Source organism: Salmo salar, chromosome ssa04 (assembly GCF_905237065.1).
Source record: "Salmo salar chromosome ssa04, Ssal_v3.1, whole genome shotgun sequence".
NCBI classification, from domain to species: domain Eukaryota; kingdom Metazoa; phylum Chordata; class Actinopteri; order Salmoniformes; family Salmonidae; genus Salmo; species Salmo salar.
In genome coordinates this window covers 73,009,003-73,026,823 of record NC_059445.1, presented here as the reverse complement: position 1 = coordinate 73,026,823, position 17,821 = coordinate 73,009,003, and the positions used below count along the sequence as shown (strand labels likewise).

The following is a 17,821-nucleotide window of genomic DNA, read 5'->3' as shown; positions in this document are numbered from 1 at the left end:
TTCTGTGTGAATTCAATAGTAATGGTTGTACACAAAGGATGACATTTTTCGCCAGCAATTGGCAGGAAGCAGTGAGAAAAATAACCACAGCATTTGAAATGGACCGGAAGTTGGATTTCCAAGAGAATGCAAAAAGAGCCATGATCCTATGGGGAATTTGGGACAGAGTTTTTTTTAAATGCTCCAGAATAATAAATAATAATATATTGCTGTTATTGGCAGAGAGGTTTGGAACTCTCTTATTGGTCTATTAACTAATTTACCGCAAGACCCAAACTCCATCACACCATACCATAACAGGCTGAAATTTCAGGCGGTCATTTCAAACAGCTCACTAAAAGGGCATTATCATAATTTTCACAGTATCACGTTTTTGACTGCACAGAGGTCATTTGTCTTATGTACATTGAGACCTTTTTAGAGTGGAGTCTTTTGGGCATCTGGTGATATAGATCTCTCTCGCATCGTCTTATTCAGTCTGACGAATCTGGCTACAATTCATCCAGGGATGATCAGATCTGCCTTGCGCACATTAGAGCAGTAGAAAGGGAGAAGGTGGAAGGGAGGCGCGAAATGCTGAGGGTCTAAGATGCTACAGCGGCAGAATTTCAGCCACGTGTGGGCCACAGGGGCGGAAATCCCGGGGGGGACGGGGGGGGACACGACCCCCCCATCCTTGGAAAAATATGATTTGTCCCCCCCCCAATATATCACTGAAACATAACTATGTAATTTAAATAATATTAATAATACGCAATGAAAGCAATTGTGCTGATTATAGATACTTAATAGCGCGTTTTTAAGTTTCAAAAGATTGCGACCCCCCCCACCCTTTGCCTCACAATGTTTTGATCCACTGCCAGTTCCTTAGTTGGCAAGGTAACAGAGGGGTCGTATCTACTGTCTGAAAGGCACTCAATGAACGTAACTGAATTGAGGTTAATCCAGTCAATCGCACACACACACTAGCTGAAAATGCAGAGCTAGCGCTCAAATATTAACTATTAAGCTAGCTAGTACCTATTCCATTTATGTGGCCTCGTCAAAGATGGAATCTTTGCTATCGTCAATTTATTCCAAGATCAGCATGCAGATGATGTAAGTTAGTGCTTCAAAGTCCCTGCGATAAGGTTAGCGATAAACTGAAGTCCAAACTGAACAGATTGCTCTTGAGAAAATTTTATGTAATTGTCCCCTCCAAAGTTGATATCAGATTTTCGACCCTGGTGGGCCACCCTGTGAACCAGGCGCGAATGGAGTCCAAGTGGTATACAATTTGATATATTAAAATAAGATATTTATTTTTAAAAGGTAGCCCTGCTAGCAGGCTCAAACCTTCATAATGCGACCCCTGGTGTGCAAATAACTAAGCACAGCTGCGACTCTTTTTATAGACTCACGCTAGACCCCGTGGGAAAGATCGCCTTCCCTTGCTCAGACGTTGCGTGTATCAACCAATGGTTGCAGCACCGACTGACATATACTGCTATAACATATGACGGGGTTCGCTGAGAAGTAAAATACCTATCCATGCGTTGTAAGATTTGGCAGACGTCAGCAACGCCTGGGCAGAGGAACTGATTTCCCTCCCAAATATAAAGAAATGGGGGCTTGTTGAATTTATGTCAGATTTATTGGAATTGTAAAAAAATAAATAATAGTTGTAAATAGATCACAGTAACGTTTCACAGAGAGTTTTCATAGTATATGATTATTAGTGATGTTTTTCCGCCTCGTCACTAGTTACCATAGCCACAAAGTCATAAACCCCGCCTATGTCTACAATTTATCTTTATCATATATATATATATATATTCTTTTTTTTACAATATAGCCGTTTACTTTGTGGCTGTGGTAGCTAGGGAAAACCATTTCCGCGGGTTGAGTCGCCATTTTGACTTTGTGGCTGAGGTAACCAGTGAAAACCATTTCCGCGGGTTGAGTTGCCATTTTTTACGTCCTTTGTACGTTTGGAAGTTCTGTCCGCTAGTCAGCAAATAGTTGTTTTCGGGATTAGACACATTTACAGACTGTCAAACAAGATCAAATCTTTTCCTACGAGAAGCTGAATAATATTACGAACAAATAGCTACAATCTGATCCAGTTAAAGCTTCACGGACGGTAAGTGTGGTTCCTTCAAAAATGCTTTGTCATTTTGTTTGTGCGCAATGGCCTTCCAACTAGCTAATAATATTATAACTAACTAGCGTTAAATACAAAAATAACGTTGACATTGTTGAAAACACAAACTAGTTAACAAAATATCAATGTGAGTAATTATAACATGTTCCAAAAAACGGAAAGATTACATGGTAACTAATGTTAGCTAGTTAGGCCTAATGTAACGGCAGTCTTGCTCAGACAACATTATGCCACCTAAATTAACTAGCTAACGTTAGATACAGCCCGCCTTGAACAACTGCATTAACTAGAAATGTTAGTCTATATTAGTCTTTCATTTCTCGAGAAAGATCCACACAATGAATGTTTTGGCAATTGAATGCTCATGATGTTTGGCTTTGGAATTTCCATGAAAAAGCTCTAAAATCACGTTTACATGAGAAAATAAATCGAAAACCGTGATTATTTAATAAATGATCTAACCGAAATAGAACAACTCAAAAAGCACTAATCGCTCAGCGCTACTGATTAACGTAATATTTGGTAAAGGAAACGTGTATGGCCTCAAGACTTTTTAGGCCCTTCAAAATGGGGGTTGAGGTAATGGACAGAGAATCTGAAGGATAGCTAGGCCTAATTTAACATTACTCACTGAAGCACAGGACACAATACTTATGTATTTTCATGTCTAGGGGGCAGAAACCCAATATATTCATTAAACAGACTTAATTTACTAATCAATGTTCTTGTTGTATTCTCACAGATAATCTGAGTGGGAATAAATTGGTGGTGTCCCTCATCAAAAGCTAAAAATGATCACCAGACGAAGAGGTCGTTCAGACAACACCGATGTGGAGGTGCACTCTTCAACTTGTCCTTTTGATGTTGAAGTCACTGACTTTGTTGAAATGATAGAAAATGTTAAAACGAGTCCCTCTGAAGAAATTAGGTCAGAGAATGGGGATAGTACAGTTGGATTAGAGCTGGATGATTTATTTGGAATCGACAAGTTAAACTGGACATTTGAGAAGGATGCGGTCTTCCCTCTTTTCGACATTGGATTGACCGAATTAGGTGTGGGTGACACAACAGATCAAGATTTTTGGATTGGCACATCCAGGACCCCATCGCCCGAAGGAGTGTCTGCTGTTCAGAAAAGGAAGGGGAGAGATGACCCGTCTGGGAACATGATCAACAAAAACGCTGTCGCTGCGCGAATTAATCGTCTGAAAAAGAAGGAATACGTGAACGGGCTGGAAAATAAAGTCGGGTCTCTGTCGTCAGAAAACCGCATACTCAAACAGGAAAACGTCCAATTGAATAAGAGGGTAGAAGAGTTGGAAGATGAGACGAGGTACCTGAGAGCTGTGTTGGCCAACGAGAGCATGTTAGCCCAGCTGTTGTCAAGGCTGAGCGGTGTGAACGGCATGAAATTATCTTCCTCGCTTTTCCAGGGGTCCAACAAGAATGACGACCACGATTATGCCTTGCCCCGGAAACGTGTGAAGGTGGAGGAAAAGGAGACCTCTGGTGGCGTCTGTCTGCACGTGGACAAGAACAACGTCTCAGTGGAGTTCTGCACTAAGTGTGCAGAGAGTGCAAGCGCATCGCTCAAAATGTAGGGTCAAGTACTTTTATCTGTTTTCAGCTGTTGAGACTGAACCTGATTAACTTCAGTGTAATGAACGTCAGGGGAATCTATGAACACTGTTAAAACTATTTGAGATCATTACTTAATTAAGAAATGTTGAATGATTGAGCATGTATAAAAAATCTTACCAATGATTTAAGTACACGTTACTCGTTAAACCTTGTTGCCAGTTTTCTTCTAGGTGATGATTGTTCTACCATGCTGGATGAATGGGTTACAGAACGTCCCTGTCTGCTTGGCTCCATGGTAAGGATCTCAGATGAAGAAAAGCTGATGATTTGATAAATTCTAAGATGTTTTTCAAGTTGTATTCCTCTTAGCATACACCAAAGGCTTTTACACTAACATTAAGTTTACACTGGAACATATCTTTCCATCTTAGTTTGAATTACTTTTCTTTTAAGTTCTATGCAGTAAGCGTTTAACCTGTAAATATTAAATCAAACTGATTTCCCTCCCAAATATAAAGAAATGGGGGCTGTTGAATTTGTCAAGTTTATTGGAATTGTAAAAAAAAATAATTGTAAATAGATTACAGTGACGTTTCACAAAGAGTTTTCATTAGTATATGATTATTAGTTCATATTGGCTCTCAAACCAGAATGGGTAAAAACAACAACATATAATTGCTTAGCATGGTTTGGTTAGAACTTGTCTTTTTGTGAAACGTCACTATTCTGCTGAAGGATCTTTTCATTTAGCGCCCCTATTTTTCTTTATTGCTAAAGTGGATTCTGCTGTTCGGGAAGCTGAAGAGGCGGGACCCGCTGCTGCCAACTTGGCCTGGTATTTTTTTAAAGGTAGTATAACAAAGGGTGTAAGTGACTACATTTAACCAGTATCCCATAACACCTTCTTTGTAAAAAGTAGTGAATTTAGAATATATTGTGGATGACAAGTGTTCCACTACCTATTGCATTGACAATATTACAGGTCCTATAACGGTTTGTTCACAAGTTTAACCTGACTTGTTGACACATTGGTATGTAACCCAGTTGTTTATAAAAACTAGTCAAACTCTCTTGTTATCGATGTGATCCTGATAGAAATGGACATCACCAATTTTGTATAAAGTGACAATGTTAAAGAATGTTATGTAAAATACAAAGATGTTGTGGCAACTTTTTTTTCTAAATGAGAGAACAATGTTTCAGGAACATGGATATGATTAAATGATTGACAATAAATCTTATTTTGGTTATACACGTTTCAGTTATATATTTTACCTTGAATGTGACCCAATGTATTTGATATTAACACATCTCTTTTTCTCTTTTCAAACAGCAAGCTCTTTCTGCAGACATGTCTATCAATTCCTCAACAAAATGGAAAAATGTGGTAATGGTTTGTGAGGCCTCATTTCAGTGGAGAGTTCAAAGCATACTCTATGTGCATATGCCTACTAGTCCGATGTACTTGTTTTTTAACATAATGGTGCTGCATTTTGTTTTAAAGTGATATTTCACTAAAATCAGCTTCAGGTGTTTTCAGACTTCAAAATTGGTCTAATGAATAAGTTCATGTCCCACCCCACCACCTCTATATCCAGCTATATGCCTCAATCCCAAATGAATCCCCCCCAAAATACAGGTGCTGATCAAAATTATGCAAATTAAAATAATTTCAGATGGCACCTATCTTTCCCTGGGGTTGATGCATTTAGTGGGATTTACACATCTGGTAGCTTGGGCCATTGATTCATTTAGACAGACCACTTCTGAGGTCTGAAAATGTCTAACAAATAGTGTAAGGGACTGCCACTCTAAAGTTTATCGAGCTGGACGGCATTTCAGTGATAATATTTAATGTGGAGAACCCACAATGCTTTCACTTGGATCTGAAAAGTAAATTGTTAGCTACTTCACAAATTAACTTTGTTAAAAGGCACCGTCCTTAATTTGTTTTTCAACGTTATGGCTGACCCAAACACTTGGTCTGCTATAAAGCTAAAGGATGGGTTGGAGAAATGTAACCACCTTCAAATTCATAGATGAAGCTATGGATGAAAGGAGTGACAATACACGAGATCGAAATGATAGTTTTGCGTTTATATTTAAGCTATACATTGTTTGAAACAACCTTATTTTGGGTTATGATGGCGTAAGCTCAGGAGGAATTAAGTTGTGTTCTTCCAAGAATCCATGGGTATAGGTAGGTGGCTAAAATTCACAGGTCATAACAGTGGCATGCAAGGCTACTTATTTGGGCATGCACTGCAAACAAAACTGTTTTTATGAAAAATCGGGAATATTTTGCCATATGTGCATATATGTTGGACGTAGGAAACTAAAAGAGTTTGAGAGCCTCTTAACAGACAGAACATTTTTAGACTGATGCATTTTGCTGATTACTTGAGGTGTACATGATTTAAGGACCCCAACCAAACACACCGTTGAAACCATCATAACCCCCCCTTTTTTTTTTTATCCATTGTTTAAAGAATGTCTTTGTTTATATACACTATAGCTTCAAAATATGGTTAAACTATCACATGGACAGTCAGTACATGCATCCTATGAATTGAGTGGTTACATTTCTCCAGCCCTGTGATCACGCAAATTTGTAGCAAACCAAGTGGTGGTGCTGTTGAATTCATTATTGTGCCATTAGGATTAGTTTGGTATTGAAGACCTTATACAGTTAAATTGTTTCTTGCACTGAAAGTAGACCAGGAGCCAGTTGGCTGCAATTTGGATTTCTTAAAAACAGCCGCTTTGAACTCCAGCCAACTTTAGCCACTGCTAACCAAAGGTCAATTGGAGTGATGGTTACTGTCCAATTTTGAACAATTCACTGGCAAATAAATTGAAATCAATTCAATAACCTGGTTTGAAATCACAAAAGGTGATTTGGCCAAAAGTGAACTCTTCACAGTTGCCTTCATCACACCCATTGATTTTTTTTTTGTTAGCAGTGAGTGGCTGTTTTTTCTAAAGAAATCCAAATTGGATTTAGTGTCCTGGCCCATAGACCACTGTCAGGGTAAGGAATCATTTACATTTGTATTAATTTAGCAGATTAATCCAGTGTGATTTACAGGAGCAATTGGGGTAAATTGCCTTGCTCAAGGGTACATCAGATTTTTAACCAATTCTGCTTGTGGATTTGAACCAGCGACCTTTCGTTTACTGGCCCAACGCTCTTAACCGCTAGGCTTCCTGCCGCTGAATGATGAATGTGTGTGGTAGACTGGTAGTTATGCGCTAGGCGTCTATGACCTGTACTATAATTGAAGGCTCTTTTGCACTAAAATTGCCAATGTATTCTACACTGGTAAAATGGTATCCTCAATCAATATTTTAGATTGTCTGTCTGGTTGGCCTGCTAGTAAATGGCAATAGCCAATATAAATAGATGTTCATATCACTATACACTATACAAATGTTACTCCTGAAGTACCTTCCTTAACTGGCTTGATATAACTCAAGTTGATGCCATTTTTACTGTACAATCCAAATTGAACCATCTTTGCATTGTTTATCAGTTGCACTACCTTAGGATTTGGCACTCTCAGACCTTTGTTTTTATGTCAGGTCACTCAACATTTTCCTTATGCACATAGGGTATGTTGCACGCTTTTTTTTTTTTGAGGGCCTTTGTGTTAAAGGTATAGTTCGGGATTTGACGCCTTTATCAACTTCCCCATTTTCAGATGAACCCATTTGTCTGTGCATGCAGTTTGAAGGAAGTTGATCACTAATAGTAGCGCAATTGCTAACTAGCGTTACCCATAGACTTCAAGTCATTGCGCTATCTGCTAGCATGCCCTAATGCTAGTTTGTATTGGCTTGCGAAACTACCTCAACTTCCTTCATATTGAACACAGATGTAAAAAATTGTATCCATAAGTTCATCTGACTAGGGAAGTAGATAAAGGGCCTCATTGCCAAAATCCTGAAGTGTCCATTTAAAATAATTTAGGACCCTCGGTTTATGGGCATTTAACACACAGCTTTGAGGTGGGCCTGGATTTAAACAGACAAGCATTGTATTGCGATCCTGATTCTGAGGTGTAATTTCTTATCACTAAAATTGCCAATGAATCATGCATCAAATGCATTAAGTAAAAATATGCCAAGTAAAAACATTTTCAAAATCCAGAAGTTATACAACCTGATAATCACCTAATGCATGTTTTAATTAACATTTAGCATTAAGGTATAACATGTATATTGAACTAGGCATGTTATTTAATGGCTGTTACCGTGGTTCCACTTCAAACACAGCAGAAGCATTTTACAAGTTAATTGCAGTGCAATGTTCTGCGCAATCTGTTTTGAATTCTGTCCTCTATACTAATTTCAGTGAAGCGATAATGGCCCATTCTCCCGATTTATTAAACTACAGTTGTCCATATGGTTATGAAACTACACGGTGAGAACACCCAGTAACTTGGTAATACCATAAAGCACACTTGATGTGGGCCACGTTCAGTAGGCAAACCTATTTGAATGTTAGAATTGCCATGAATAGAGCAGATGTGAATCCACGTCAGGCCTGTTCGTTCTACATATATCTACGAGTGTTCCACTACAGCAGGTATTCCCAAATGGGTACTGCAATGCTGTCGGGGGGTACACCAAATACAAATGTGATAAGGTTTTTTCTTTAAAAAAAAAAAGTGTTCACATTTTCAAACAGAACATTTATTTTCCAACAGGGCTATACATCTGGGTGAGTCTCTCCCCCCCCCCCTCCGCCTTGAGTAGCCTCGTTTCACTGCCAAAAATTAAATTAAACCTAGTGTTCAGTGAAATAACAACACAATGTCAAATACAGGTAGCCTAGTCAAATAATTAACATCCAATCACATTAACCGTTACTGTCTCGCGGGAAACCTAGAAACGAAACGTGACAATTTGAAAAATAAACCACAGGAGTTTGAGCTAGAATAAAGACGACTTTCGAGTAGTAAGACGTATATCCGCAACATATACCATTTAATAAGGGTCTTGAAGTGTCTTATATGGTGAGCTACCGAGTGGCTAGGACAGGTAAGCCCATACTTTTGTGGAGAACTTAATTCTTCCTGCTGCTGTGGATATGGCTGGGACAATGCTGGAGGAAAAGGCCCAAAAAACGATACAATGTCTTCATCAAACAACACTTTCGCTACGCATCAGTGACATGGCAGGAGATGTTTTGAAACAGTTACTGCTTCGCATACAAGCCAGTGAATTCTATGCGTTACAGCTGGATGAGTCAACAGACGTGGCGGGCCTTGCACAGCTCCTGGTATATGTCCGTTACATTTGAGGGGTCAATTAAATTAAGGAAGACATTCTCTTCTGCATATCACTGTAATCCAGGACAACATGAGAGGATATTTTTAAAGTACTGGACAGCTTTGTGACATCAAATGGAATTTGGTGGTCAAGATGTGTTGGTATCGACAGATGGCGCAAAAGCCTTGACGGAGACAGTAGAGTGGTTGCTTCCGACGCCACTTGGGTACACTGCAGCATCCACCGAGAGGCTCCCTTGGCAGCTTGAAAGACATTTGACACTACAGTGAAAATGGTTAACTTTGTTAAAGCAAGGACCCTGAACTCTCGTGTATTTTCTGCATTATGCAATGATATGGGCAGTGACAATGTAACGCTTTTACAACACAGAAGTGCGCTGGTTATCAAGGGGCAAAGTATTGACACGTTTTTTTTAAATTGAGAGACGAGCTTAGTTTTCTTTACTGACCATCATTTTCACTTATCTGACCGCTTGCATGACGACTGGCCTATCTGGGTGATGTTTTTTCTCACCTGAATGATCTGAATCTAGGATTACAGGGACTCTCCGTAACTATATTCAATGTGCGGGACAAAATGGAGGCTATGATTAAGAAGTTGGAGCCCTTTGTCTGCATTAACAAGGACAACACACAGGTCTTTCCATCATTGTATGGTATTTTTTTGTGTGTGCAAATTAACTCAAGCTTATGGACAATGTCAAATGTGATATAGCGAATCACCTGAGTTGGGTGCACAATTATGCAGGTACTTTCCCGAAATGATATCCCTTTCAATGCCCTGCCTCCAGTCCACTTACCGATATCTGAACAAGAGAGCCTCATCGAAATTGCAGCAAGCGGTTCTGTGAAAATTGAATTTAATCAGAAGCCACTGCCAGATTTCTGGATAGGGCTGCGCTGAGAGTAGCCTGCCTAAGCGCTGTTATGACACTGATGCCCTTTGCAACCACGTACCTATGTGAGAGTGGATTCTCAGCCCTCACTTTTATGAAAACTAAATACAGGCATAGACTGTGGAAAATGATCTAACACTCCAATACAACCCAACATTGCAGAGTTATGTGTATCCTTTCAAGCACACCCTTCTCATTAACCTGTGGTGAGTTATTCACAATTTAATGAACAAATTAGGTTTTATATGTAAGATGGTAAAGAGCAAAATTATTGATTTATTATTTGTGCCCTGGTCCTGTCAGAGCTCTTTGTCACTTCGCATGAGCCAGGTTGTGACAAAAAGTCACATTTTATTAAACATAATGTGTAGTGTGTGTGGCAGGCTTACAACGATGGCAAAAAACAACATTTCGGAGTGCGCTGACCCTGGTGCTAGAGGGGGTACGCAGCTGGAGATTGAATGTTTGAAGGGGTACAGGACTATAAAAAGTTTAGGAACCACTGCACTACATAGTGCCACAATGAATGCGGCCACCAACTACAACGTAAATAATGGAGCAAATATAGTATTTGTCAACCTGGGGAAACTTGGGAAGAATTGTAAGAACATAGTCCAACTGGTAAAAAGCACATGAGGGGGTACTCTGGGCAGAGAAAAGTGTAATTCTGGATTTAAATTATATTTGTAGTGCTCAAAGAATGTTGATTTAAGGGGAGGGTTTACTTTGAATGTGTAACTTGACAGCATAATGATGGGAATTGGTTTCAGGTAGGAGTTGGTTTGTTGAGGTAAGACAGTTGTGCATCTCATTAATATAAGGCACTTTCTTCAAATTCAAGGTGGATTCACAGGCTGTTCAGACAGGCAGACCATTCTGATGTTATTTAATTGGTCAAAAGTCCAATTAGTGAAAACTTTTGGAATTGTGCTGCCTGTAAACACTGCCTTGGACCAGGTCTGCTGGAAATGGTATACCCCCTCCCCCCAAAAAATTGTACAACTGAGATTTTGCAATTCATGGACTTTAATAAAAATACAACCTTGCCCATTTTAGGTTTGTTTAAAACTGTTTTAATCCTCAAGTACCTTGTCACCTGACGTGGATAACTGAAGAAACTTCAAGTAGCTGTTAAAATGTCTGGAGCTTAGGTAGGTGCCGAAGAAAACCTGTCGCACAATCACAGCACCCATGTTCCTCAGGATGGGTTGGGTAATGTTCATCCAAAAACGGAGGACGTATCTGTTACGTTTGTTCCTTATATAATGATAAACCAGGTCGTAGGTTTAAGTACTTTTTAATGAACGTATACTTCAGCTAGAAAACTCCTTGTTTAGCCATGCAAGGTATTCAACCACCTGTCCCGCCCGCATAGCCTACTGGGTAACGTAGTCTAAATGTTATTAACACATAACATCTTTCCTTTAAAATAAAACTACTTTTCTATGTATCCACATCACATTTGTTTACTCAACCTGCATAACACGCTATTTTCAATAACACATTTCTTTCCCCCAATTGCTCTCATCACTTAAGAGGCAATAAACATTCTGATGTATTGTTTTTCTCCTAAATATATTCTGTCCAATTTTTGTGGCTCTATTTCTTTTCACTTAAACAAAACATTCAGTCCAGGTGCCCCTTTTTTTATTTAGCAATTCTCAATAAGCCTTTCAGGGGGTCTGACAGTCCTTTTTGGTCATTCTGAAGTGTTTCCTGAAACAGTTGGTCAGCATTCGTTGTCAGTTAGGGTGTTCTGACTGAATTGTCCATTTCTAAAGGCATTTGACACTTAAGCAGTATCCTCCTGATGATCCTCAGTCCCTTGAGTGAATGGCTGAAGCCTTAGATCCACTCTGTTTTGTCTCAGTTGTGATCCATGCTCCCTTTGGATCTCATAGGATTACGGTGCAACTTCTCTCTGCACACACCCTTGCTGCATCCAGGTTCCTGTATTGATGTCTCGGAGTCGTACATGATCTACAGGTTTCAGTTCAGGTAAGTGTCCTGCACTTTTGTCGTGTCGCTGTTTTTGTTGTCTTTCTGTTTTTCCTTCGTGAGTTTGACTTTGAGCACCTCTGGGCGTTAGCAAGTCCTCGTGGATGGGTAGGTTGGTTCTGATGCGACGTCCCATCAACATTTGTGCAGGTGGAAGTCCGTTCTGCAGCGGTGCGTTGCAGTAGATCATCAGATTTTTTAGGAAATCCTACTTTCCATCGTGTGCCTTTTTCATCAGACCTTTGACAATTTTGACTGAACTCTGCTAAGCCGTTAGACCTTGGGTAATTGGGGCTGGAGGTGTTGGAATCCCCAGTCGTTAGTGAACGATCGGAACTTGAGAACTGCGGGCCATTGTCCGAGTACAGTTCAGACGCAATCAGCAGTCGCTATATCCATTTTTGTACCCATTGATTTTTAAAGAAAAACTTCCTCATGAGCTTAGTTTAACTGTCGTACCCCATCAGAACACAAAATATAAGCTTGTTTTACTCCGTTTGTAAACAAACACTATATAGCCTCAAACATGGTTAAAACTATAATTTTGATATCATGGATGGTCAATCCTTACATCTCTAGCTCTGTCTTAGAATTTGAGTGATTTACCTTTCCTCGAGCCCCATCCCACAGCTTTTTACTGAACCAGGGGTGGGGAGGCCGTTTAATTGTTTCTACTGCTGATTGCTGCTGTAAGGAGGATCGTAGCCAGAGGAAATCGAAGCCTATGCAGCCTGAATGAAGTAAGGTAGTAACCGGTCCACAAGATACAAATGTATTGCCGGCTGCATACAATGCATTTGGATGGTAAAATCTGCCGGCCTAAGTCTAAGAGCAACATCACCCTACTCCTGGAAAGACCGTTGCACATAACTGGTTGCAAGGCCTGCATTCACAGGCAAAGCCAACAGAATAGGATATACGCCAGCACCAACTGCGCTGACAAGTGCACCTCTTATCAGGACACAGGTTGGGCAATTAAGGTCACCTGAATGAGTTTAAGATGTTTCAGATTCAATTCAGAAACCATAAAAATATTGTAGAAAATAAATAATAATTGCAACCCACCAGACAATAAATGGTTTGGATACAGCTACATCATACATGGCCACTGTTGTCAAGAACGGTAGGACAGCCATTGGGAGATTTGAAGTAAAACGCCCTTGAGTGACATTCAGTGCTCTCCTTTATAAGCTTTTGGCAATCAGTCCTACTAATGCCCCATTACCTCCCAGATACATGGGGCCATAGGTGAAGATTTTCCTGTAGAACAACAGTTACATGTTATGATGGGGGCAACATGCAATAGGCTGTCAAGGCAATTAACCAATGTCTAGGCATAGGCGTACAAAAACGTACCTGTCAAGTTCAGGCAGCCGTTCAAATCTTTCCGCTATCATTTGAACGATCACAGCTCTGGGGACTGTGCAGCCGGTGCCTTTTTGTACGACATTGCTGAATTCTGACATTCAGCAAGATGACCTGCAATGTAATGTCAGTGTCCCCCAACAATGCAGGGCTGAGTGAACGTGTATGTGATATGTTCGATAAGAGTGAATCAAATAGCTAATTTAAGATAGCTAACATTCAATTGAATAAAATCCCATTTAAACAGCCTAGTTCAGTGAGCATACGCTAATAAGCACGAACACTGCAATAACACCAGTCAAATGTATTGCTGTACTCTCCGTTACCGATGTCTCAGCTCTAATGTATGTGCTGTAAACGTATAGCTGTTTCAATATTTTCTTCTTTAATATCATTATTTTGAGGAAGGGCGCAGCCATTTTAAACCACATGTACCAGAGTAACCTCTGAACCTTTCACACCAAATTCTATTGGTCAGTACTCCCCACTCTCTGCGGGGTTGAAATAAGTGGATGATAGTGATTTTCAGTGATACCGTCACAAATGGAACAACGAGACCGATATTTCACCGGATGTATAAATGTGAAGCAGCCGCTTGGCGTTTCCACTCACTACCTAATATGATAGTGAGAGGAAGCTCAATGGTCGGCAGTGGGAGAAGATGGAACGAGACGGATTTTGACCGATTCTGCAGATTTTCTCATCGATGAAACATTTAAACTCAATACAGTTTTCTGTTGCCAAAACTAGAATATGTTATGAACAGAGTGGACTAAGTCTAGCAAACTTTACTCTTTGTAAATGTTTTTTTTTAAAATTGCGTTTAGAGGGAGTGCAAAGGCAAATTGTAACGCCCTGGCCATAGAGAGGGTTTTTTTGTTCTTTATTTTGGTTAGGCCAGGGTGTTACATTGGGTGGGCGTTCTATGTTCCTTTCTCTATGTTTTTGTATTTCTTTGTTTTGGGCCGTGTGTGGCTCCCAATCAGGCACAGCTGAAGCTCGTTGTTGCTGATTGGGAGTCACACATAAGGAGCATGTTTTTCCTTTGGGTTTTGTGGGTAATTGTTTCTGTTTTGAGTATTTTCCTAACAGGACTGTTTGCTGTCGTTTTTTTGTTCATTTTTGTAGTGTTCTCTTGTTTTTTGAATTAAAATTCTAATGATGAACACATCCTCTGCTGCACCTTGGTCCCCTCTTCCAGACAGCCGTTACAGAATTACCCACCAACAACGGACCAAGCAGCAGAGGAAGGAGCAGCACAAGGAGAGGCACCAGGAGAAAAGCTATCTGGAGTCATGGACTTGGGAGGAAATCCTGGACGGGAAAGGACCATGGGCTCAAGCTGGGGATTGTCGCCGCCCGCAGTGGGAGATCGAGGCGGCGAGAGCTGAGAGGCGCTGGTATGAGGAAAGGGAGCGCAACGGACACGGGAGGCAGCCCCCCATTTTTTTTGGGGGGGGGGGGCACACGGGGAGATTGGCGGAGTCAGGTGGTAGACCTGAGCCAACTCCCAGTGCTTACCGGAAGCAGCGTGGTACTGGTAAGACACCGTGTTATGCTGTGGAGCGCACGGTGTCCCCAGTGCGTGTTCAAAGCCCGGTGCGCTACATACCAGCCCCCCGCAAGTGCCATGCGAGTGCAGGCATCGAGCCAGGGCGGATGGTGCGAGCTCAGCGCGTCTGGTCTCCAGTGCGCCTCCTCGGTCCAGGTTATCCTGCGCCGGTGTTGCGCACTGTGTCTCCAGAGCGCTGGGAGGGTCCAGTTCGCCCAATGCCTGCTCTCCGCCCGTGCCGGGCCAAAGTGGGCATTCAGCCTGGAGTGTGGGTAAAGAGTGTCCGTACCAGAACTCCAGTGCTCCCCCACAGCCCGGTTTATCCTGTGCCTCCTCCTCGGACCAGGCCTTCAGTTCGTAGACCAGGTAGGGTCTCCCCATCCTGGTCCATCCTGTGCCACCTCCCAGGACCAGGCCTTCAGTGGGTCTCCCCATCCTGGTCAGTCCTGTGCCTGCTCCACGGACCAGGTCTCCAGTGGGTCTCCCCATCCTGGTCCGTCCTGTACCACCTCCCAGGACTAGGCCTCCAGTGGGTCTCCCCATCCTGGTCCGTCCTGTGCCACCTCCCAGGACTAGGCCTCCAGTGGGTCTCGCCAGTCCGGAGCCGCCAGAGCCGCCCGCCTGTCCGGAGCCGCCAGAGCCGCCCACCTGTCCAGAGCAGTCAGAGCCGCCCGCCAGCCCGGTGAGTCCTGTGCCTACGCCTAGGGCCAGGCCTCTCATGTCTCCCCAGCCTGGTGAGTCCTGTGCCTGTGCCCAGGGCCAGGCCTCCATAATGTCTCCCCAGCCTGGTGAATCCTGGGCCAGAGCCGCCCGCCAGCCCGGAGCCGCCAGAGCCGCCCGCCAGACTGGTGAGTCCTGTGCCTGCGCCCAGGGCCAGGCCTCCTTCATATCTCCCCAGCCTGGTGAATCCTGGGTCAGTGCCGCCGGAGCCGCCAGGGACGCCCGCCAGCCGGGCGCCGCCAGGAACGCCCGCCAGCCGGGCGCCGCCAGGGACGCCCGCCAGCCGGGCGCAGCCAGGACGCCCGCCAGCCGGGCGCAGCCAGGGACGCCCGCCAGCCGGGCGCAGCCAGGACGCCCGCCAGCCGGGCGCAGCCAGGGACGCCCGCCAGCCGGGCGCAGCCGGGACGCCCGCCAGCCGGGCGCAGCCAGGGTCGCCCGCCAGCCGGGCGCAGCCAGGGTCGCCCGCCAGCCGGGCGCAACCAGGGTCGCCCGCCAGCCGGGCGCAACCATACCGCCCGCCAGCCGGGCGCAACCAGGGTCGCCCGCCAGCCGGGCGCAACCATCACCGCCCGCCAGCCGGGCGCAACCAGGTCGCCCGCCAGCGGGCGACAGGTCGCCCGCCAGCCGGGCGCAACCAGGGTCGCCCGCCAGCCGGGCGCAACCATCGCCGCCCGCCAGCCGGGCGCAACCATCGCCGCCCGCCAGCCGGGCGCAGCCATCGCCGCCCGCCAGCCGGGCGCAACCAGGCGCCCGCCAGCCGGGTGCAACCATCACCGCCCGCCAGCCGGGCGCAACCAGGGTCGCCCGCCAGCCGGGCGCAGCCATCGCCGCCCGCCAGCCCTTCGGCGCGGCCAGGTGCGCCACCTAAGAGGGCGACGCCAAGGGTGGAGCAGAGGCCACGTCCCGCACCTGAGCCGCCGCCGTAAGAAGGCCCACCCGGACCCTCCCCTTCAGAGTCAGGTTTTGCGGCCGGAGTCCGCACCTTTGGGGGAGGGTACTGTAACGCCCTGGCCATAGAGAGGGTTTTTTTGTTCTTTATTTTGGTTAGGCCAGGGTGTTACATTGGGTGGGCGTTCTATGTTCCTTTCTCTATGTTTTTGTATTTCTTTGTTTTGGGCCATGTGTGGCTCCCAATCAGGCACAGCTGAAGCTCGTTGTTGCTTATTGGGAGTCACACATAAGGAGCATGTTTTTCCTTTGGGTTTTGTGGGTAATTGTTTCTGTTTTGAGTATTTTCCTAACAGGACTGTTTGCTGTCATTTTTGTTAATTTTTGTAGTGTTCTCTTGTTTTTTTAATTAAAATTCTAATGATGAACACATCCTCTGCTGCACCTTGGTCCCCTCTTCCAGACAGCCGTTACACAAATTTAGTTATTGTACATATGCACTTCACAGAGTAGACGTTCCCTAACAGAAATATGCATATGCATGCTAGAATGCACCAATAGGGTCTCGCTAGCTCGTGCTTGGCTCTGACCACTATGACTAATTTGTTCCCATTGGAAATGACAGACTGGTCTATCTTGGTTTAGTTATACAAATCTTTGATACTGTATTTTCAACCTGGCTTCCGTTTCCCATGAAAAACGGAAGTAGGAACTGGTCAGGTGTCTTTTTACGCCTACTTGGTTAGGTTACGCAGCGTTCAAAACAACTCCGAAATCTCAGACTTCTGACTTCAGTGCGTTCAAAACAACTGGGAATTCTGAGAAAAAAATGAGCCTCGGGACTCTTTCTAGAGCTCCGACTTTCCGACCTGAAGATCACTTATGTCATGATTTGACCTTGTATTTTTCAGAGTTCCCAGTTGTTTTGAACGGGGCATTAGGATAAAATAAACACGTAAAACTCGGTCCGCTACATACTGAGTTGGGTTCAGTTCCCTTAAATATTTGCTACGTTGCAGAACTATTTGTACTGAATGACTAGTTTCCCCAAAAGTTATTGAATAGACGTTTGCTCCTGTTCAGTGGGTGTGGCTCGAAGCAATAGCGATAATTAGTAATGGAGTATTGTTGTAGGCAATAACTGCGCCATGGTTTGTTGCACAAAGCCTGGGATAAAAATCAATTGCGTTTATGTAGTGTTTTTGGATAAACACCGAAAATAAGGTACGTGTTAAACACAGGCTTAGATCTTAAACATTTTGTTCTGAGATAATCTTCATCAGCTATAAATGTAACTTTTTGGGATTTTTTATGAATATATGTTATAAAAAAAGCACAAAGGCTTTATAATTCATAAAGGTCATGTTAACTGAGTGCTATTGTC

The 17,821-nt window shown here is 43.4% G+C and overlaps 1 protein-coding gene across 1 annotated transcript; it reads left to right on the top strand.

The window, feature by feature from the left end:
• Positions 1-1,871: 1,871 nt before the first annotated feature.
• LOC106603806 (CREB/ATF bZIP transcription factor) lies at positions 1,872-4,974 on the top strand. Its single transcript, XM_014197946.2, has 4 exons — positions 1,872-2,122; positions 2,886-3,740; positions 3,944-4,019; positions 4,502-4,974. Exons 2-4 carry the CDS (start codon positions 2,935-2,937, stop codon positions 4,580-4,582), a joined length of 963 nt encoding a protein of 320 aa, XP_014053421.1. The 5' UTR covers positions 1,872-2,122; positions 2,886-2,934; the 3' UTR covers positions 4,583-4,974.
• The last annotated feature ends 12,847 nt before the right edge of the window (positions 4,975-17,821 follow it).

What these genes read in the sequence shown, in the direction of transcription:
- LOC106603806 (XM_014197946.2), top strand. Translation starts at nt 2,935, where the DNA reads ATGATCACCAGACGAAGAGGTCGTTCAGACAACACCGATGTGGAGGTG. An exon ending in GCAAGCGCATCGCTCAAAAT is followed by an intron (nt 3,741 to 3,943) that starts GTAGGGTCAAGT and finishes CCTTGTTGCCAG; the next exon opens with TTTTCTTCTAGGTGATGATT. An exon ending in CCTGTCTGCTTGGCTCCATG is followed by an intron (nt 4,020 to 4,501) that starts GTAAGGATCTCA and finishes TTATTGCTAAAG; the next exon opens with TGGATTCTGCTGTTCGGGAA.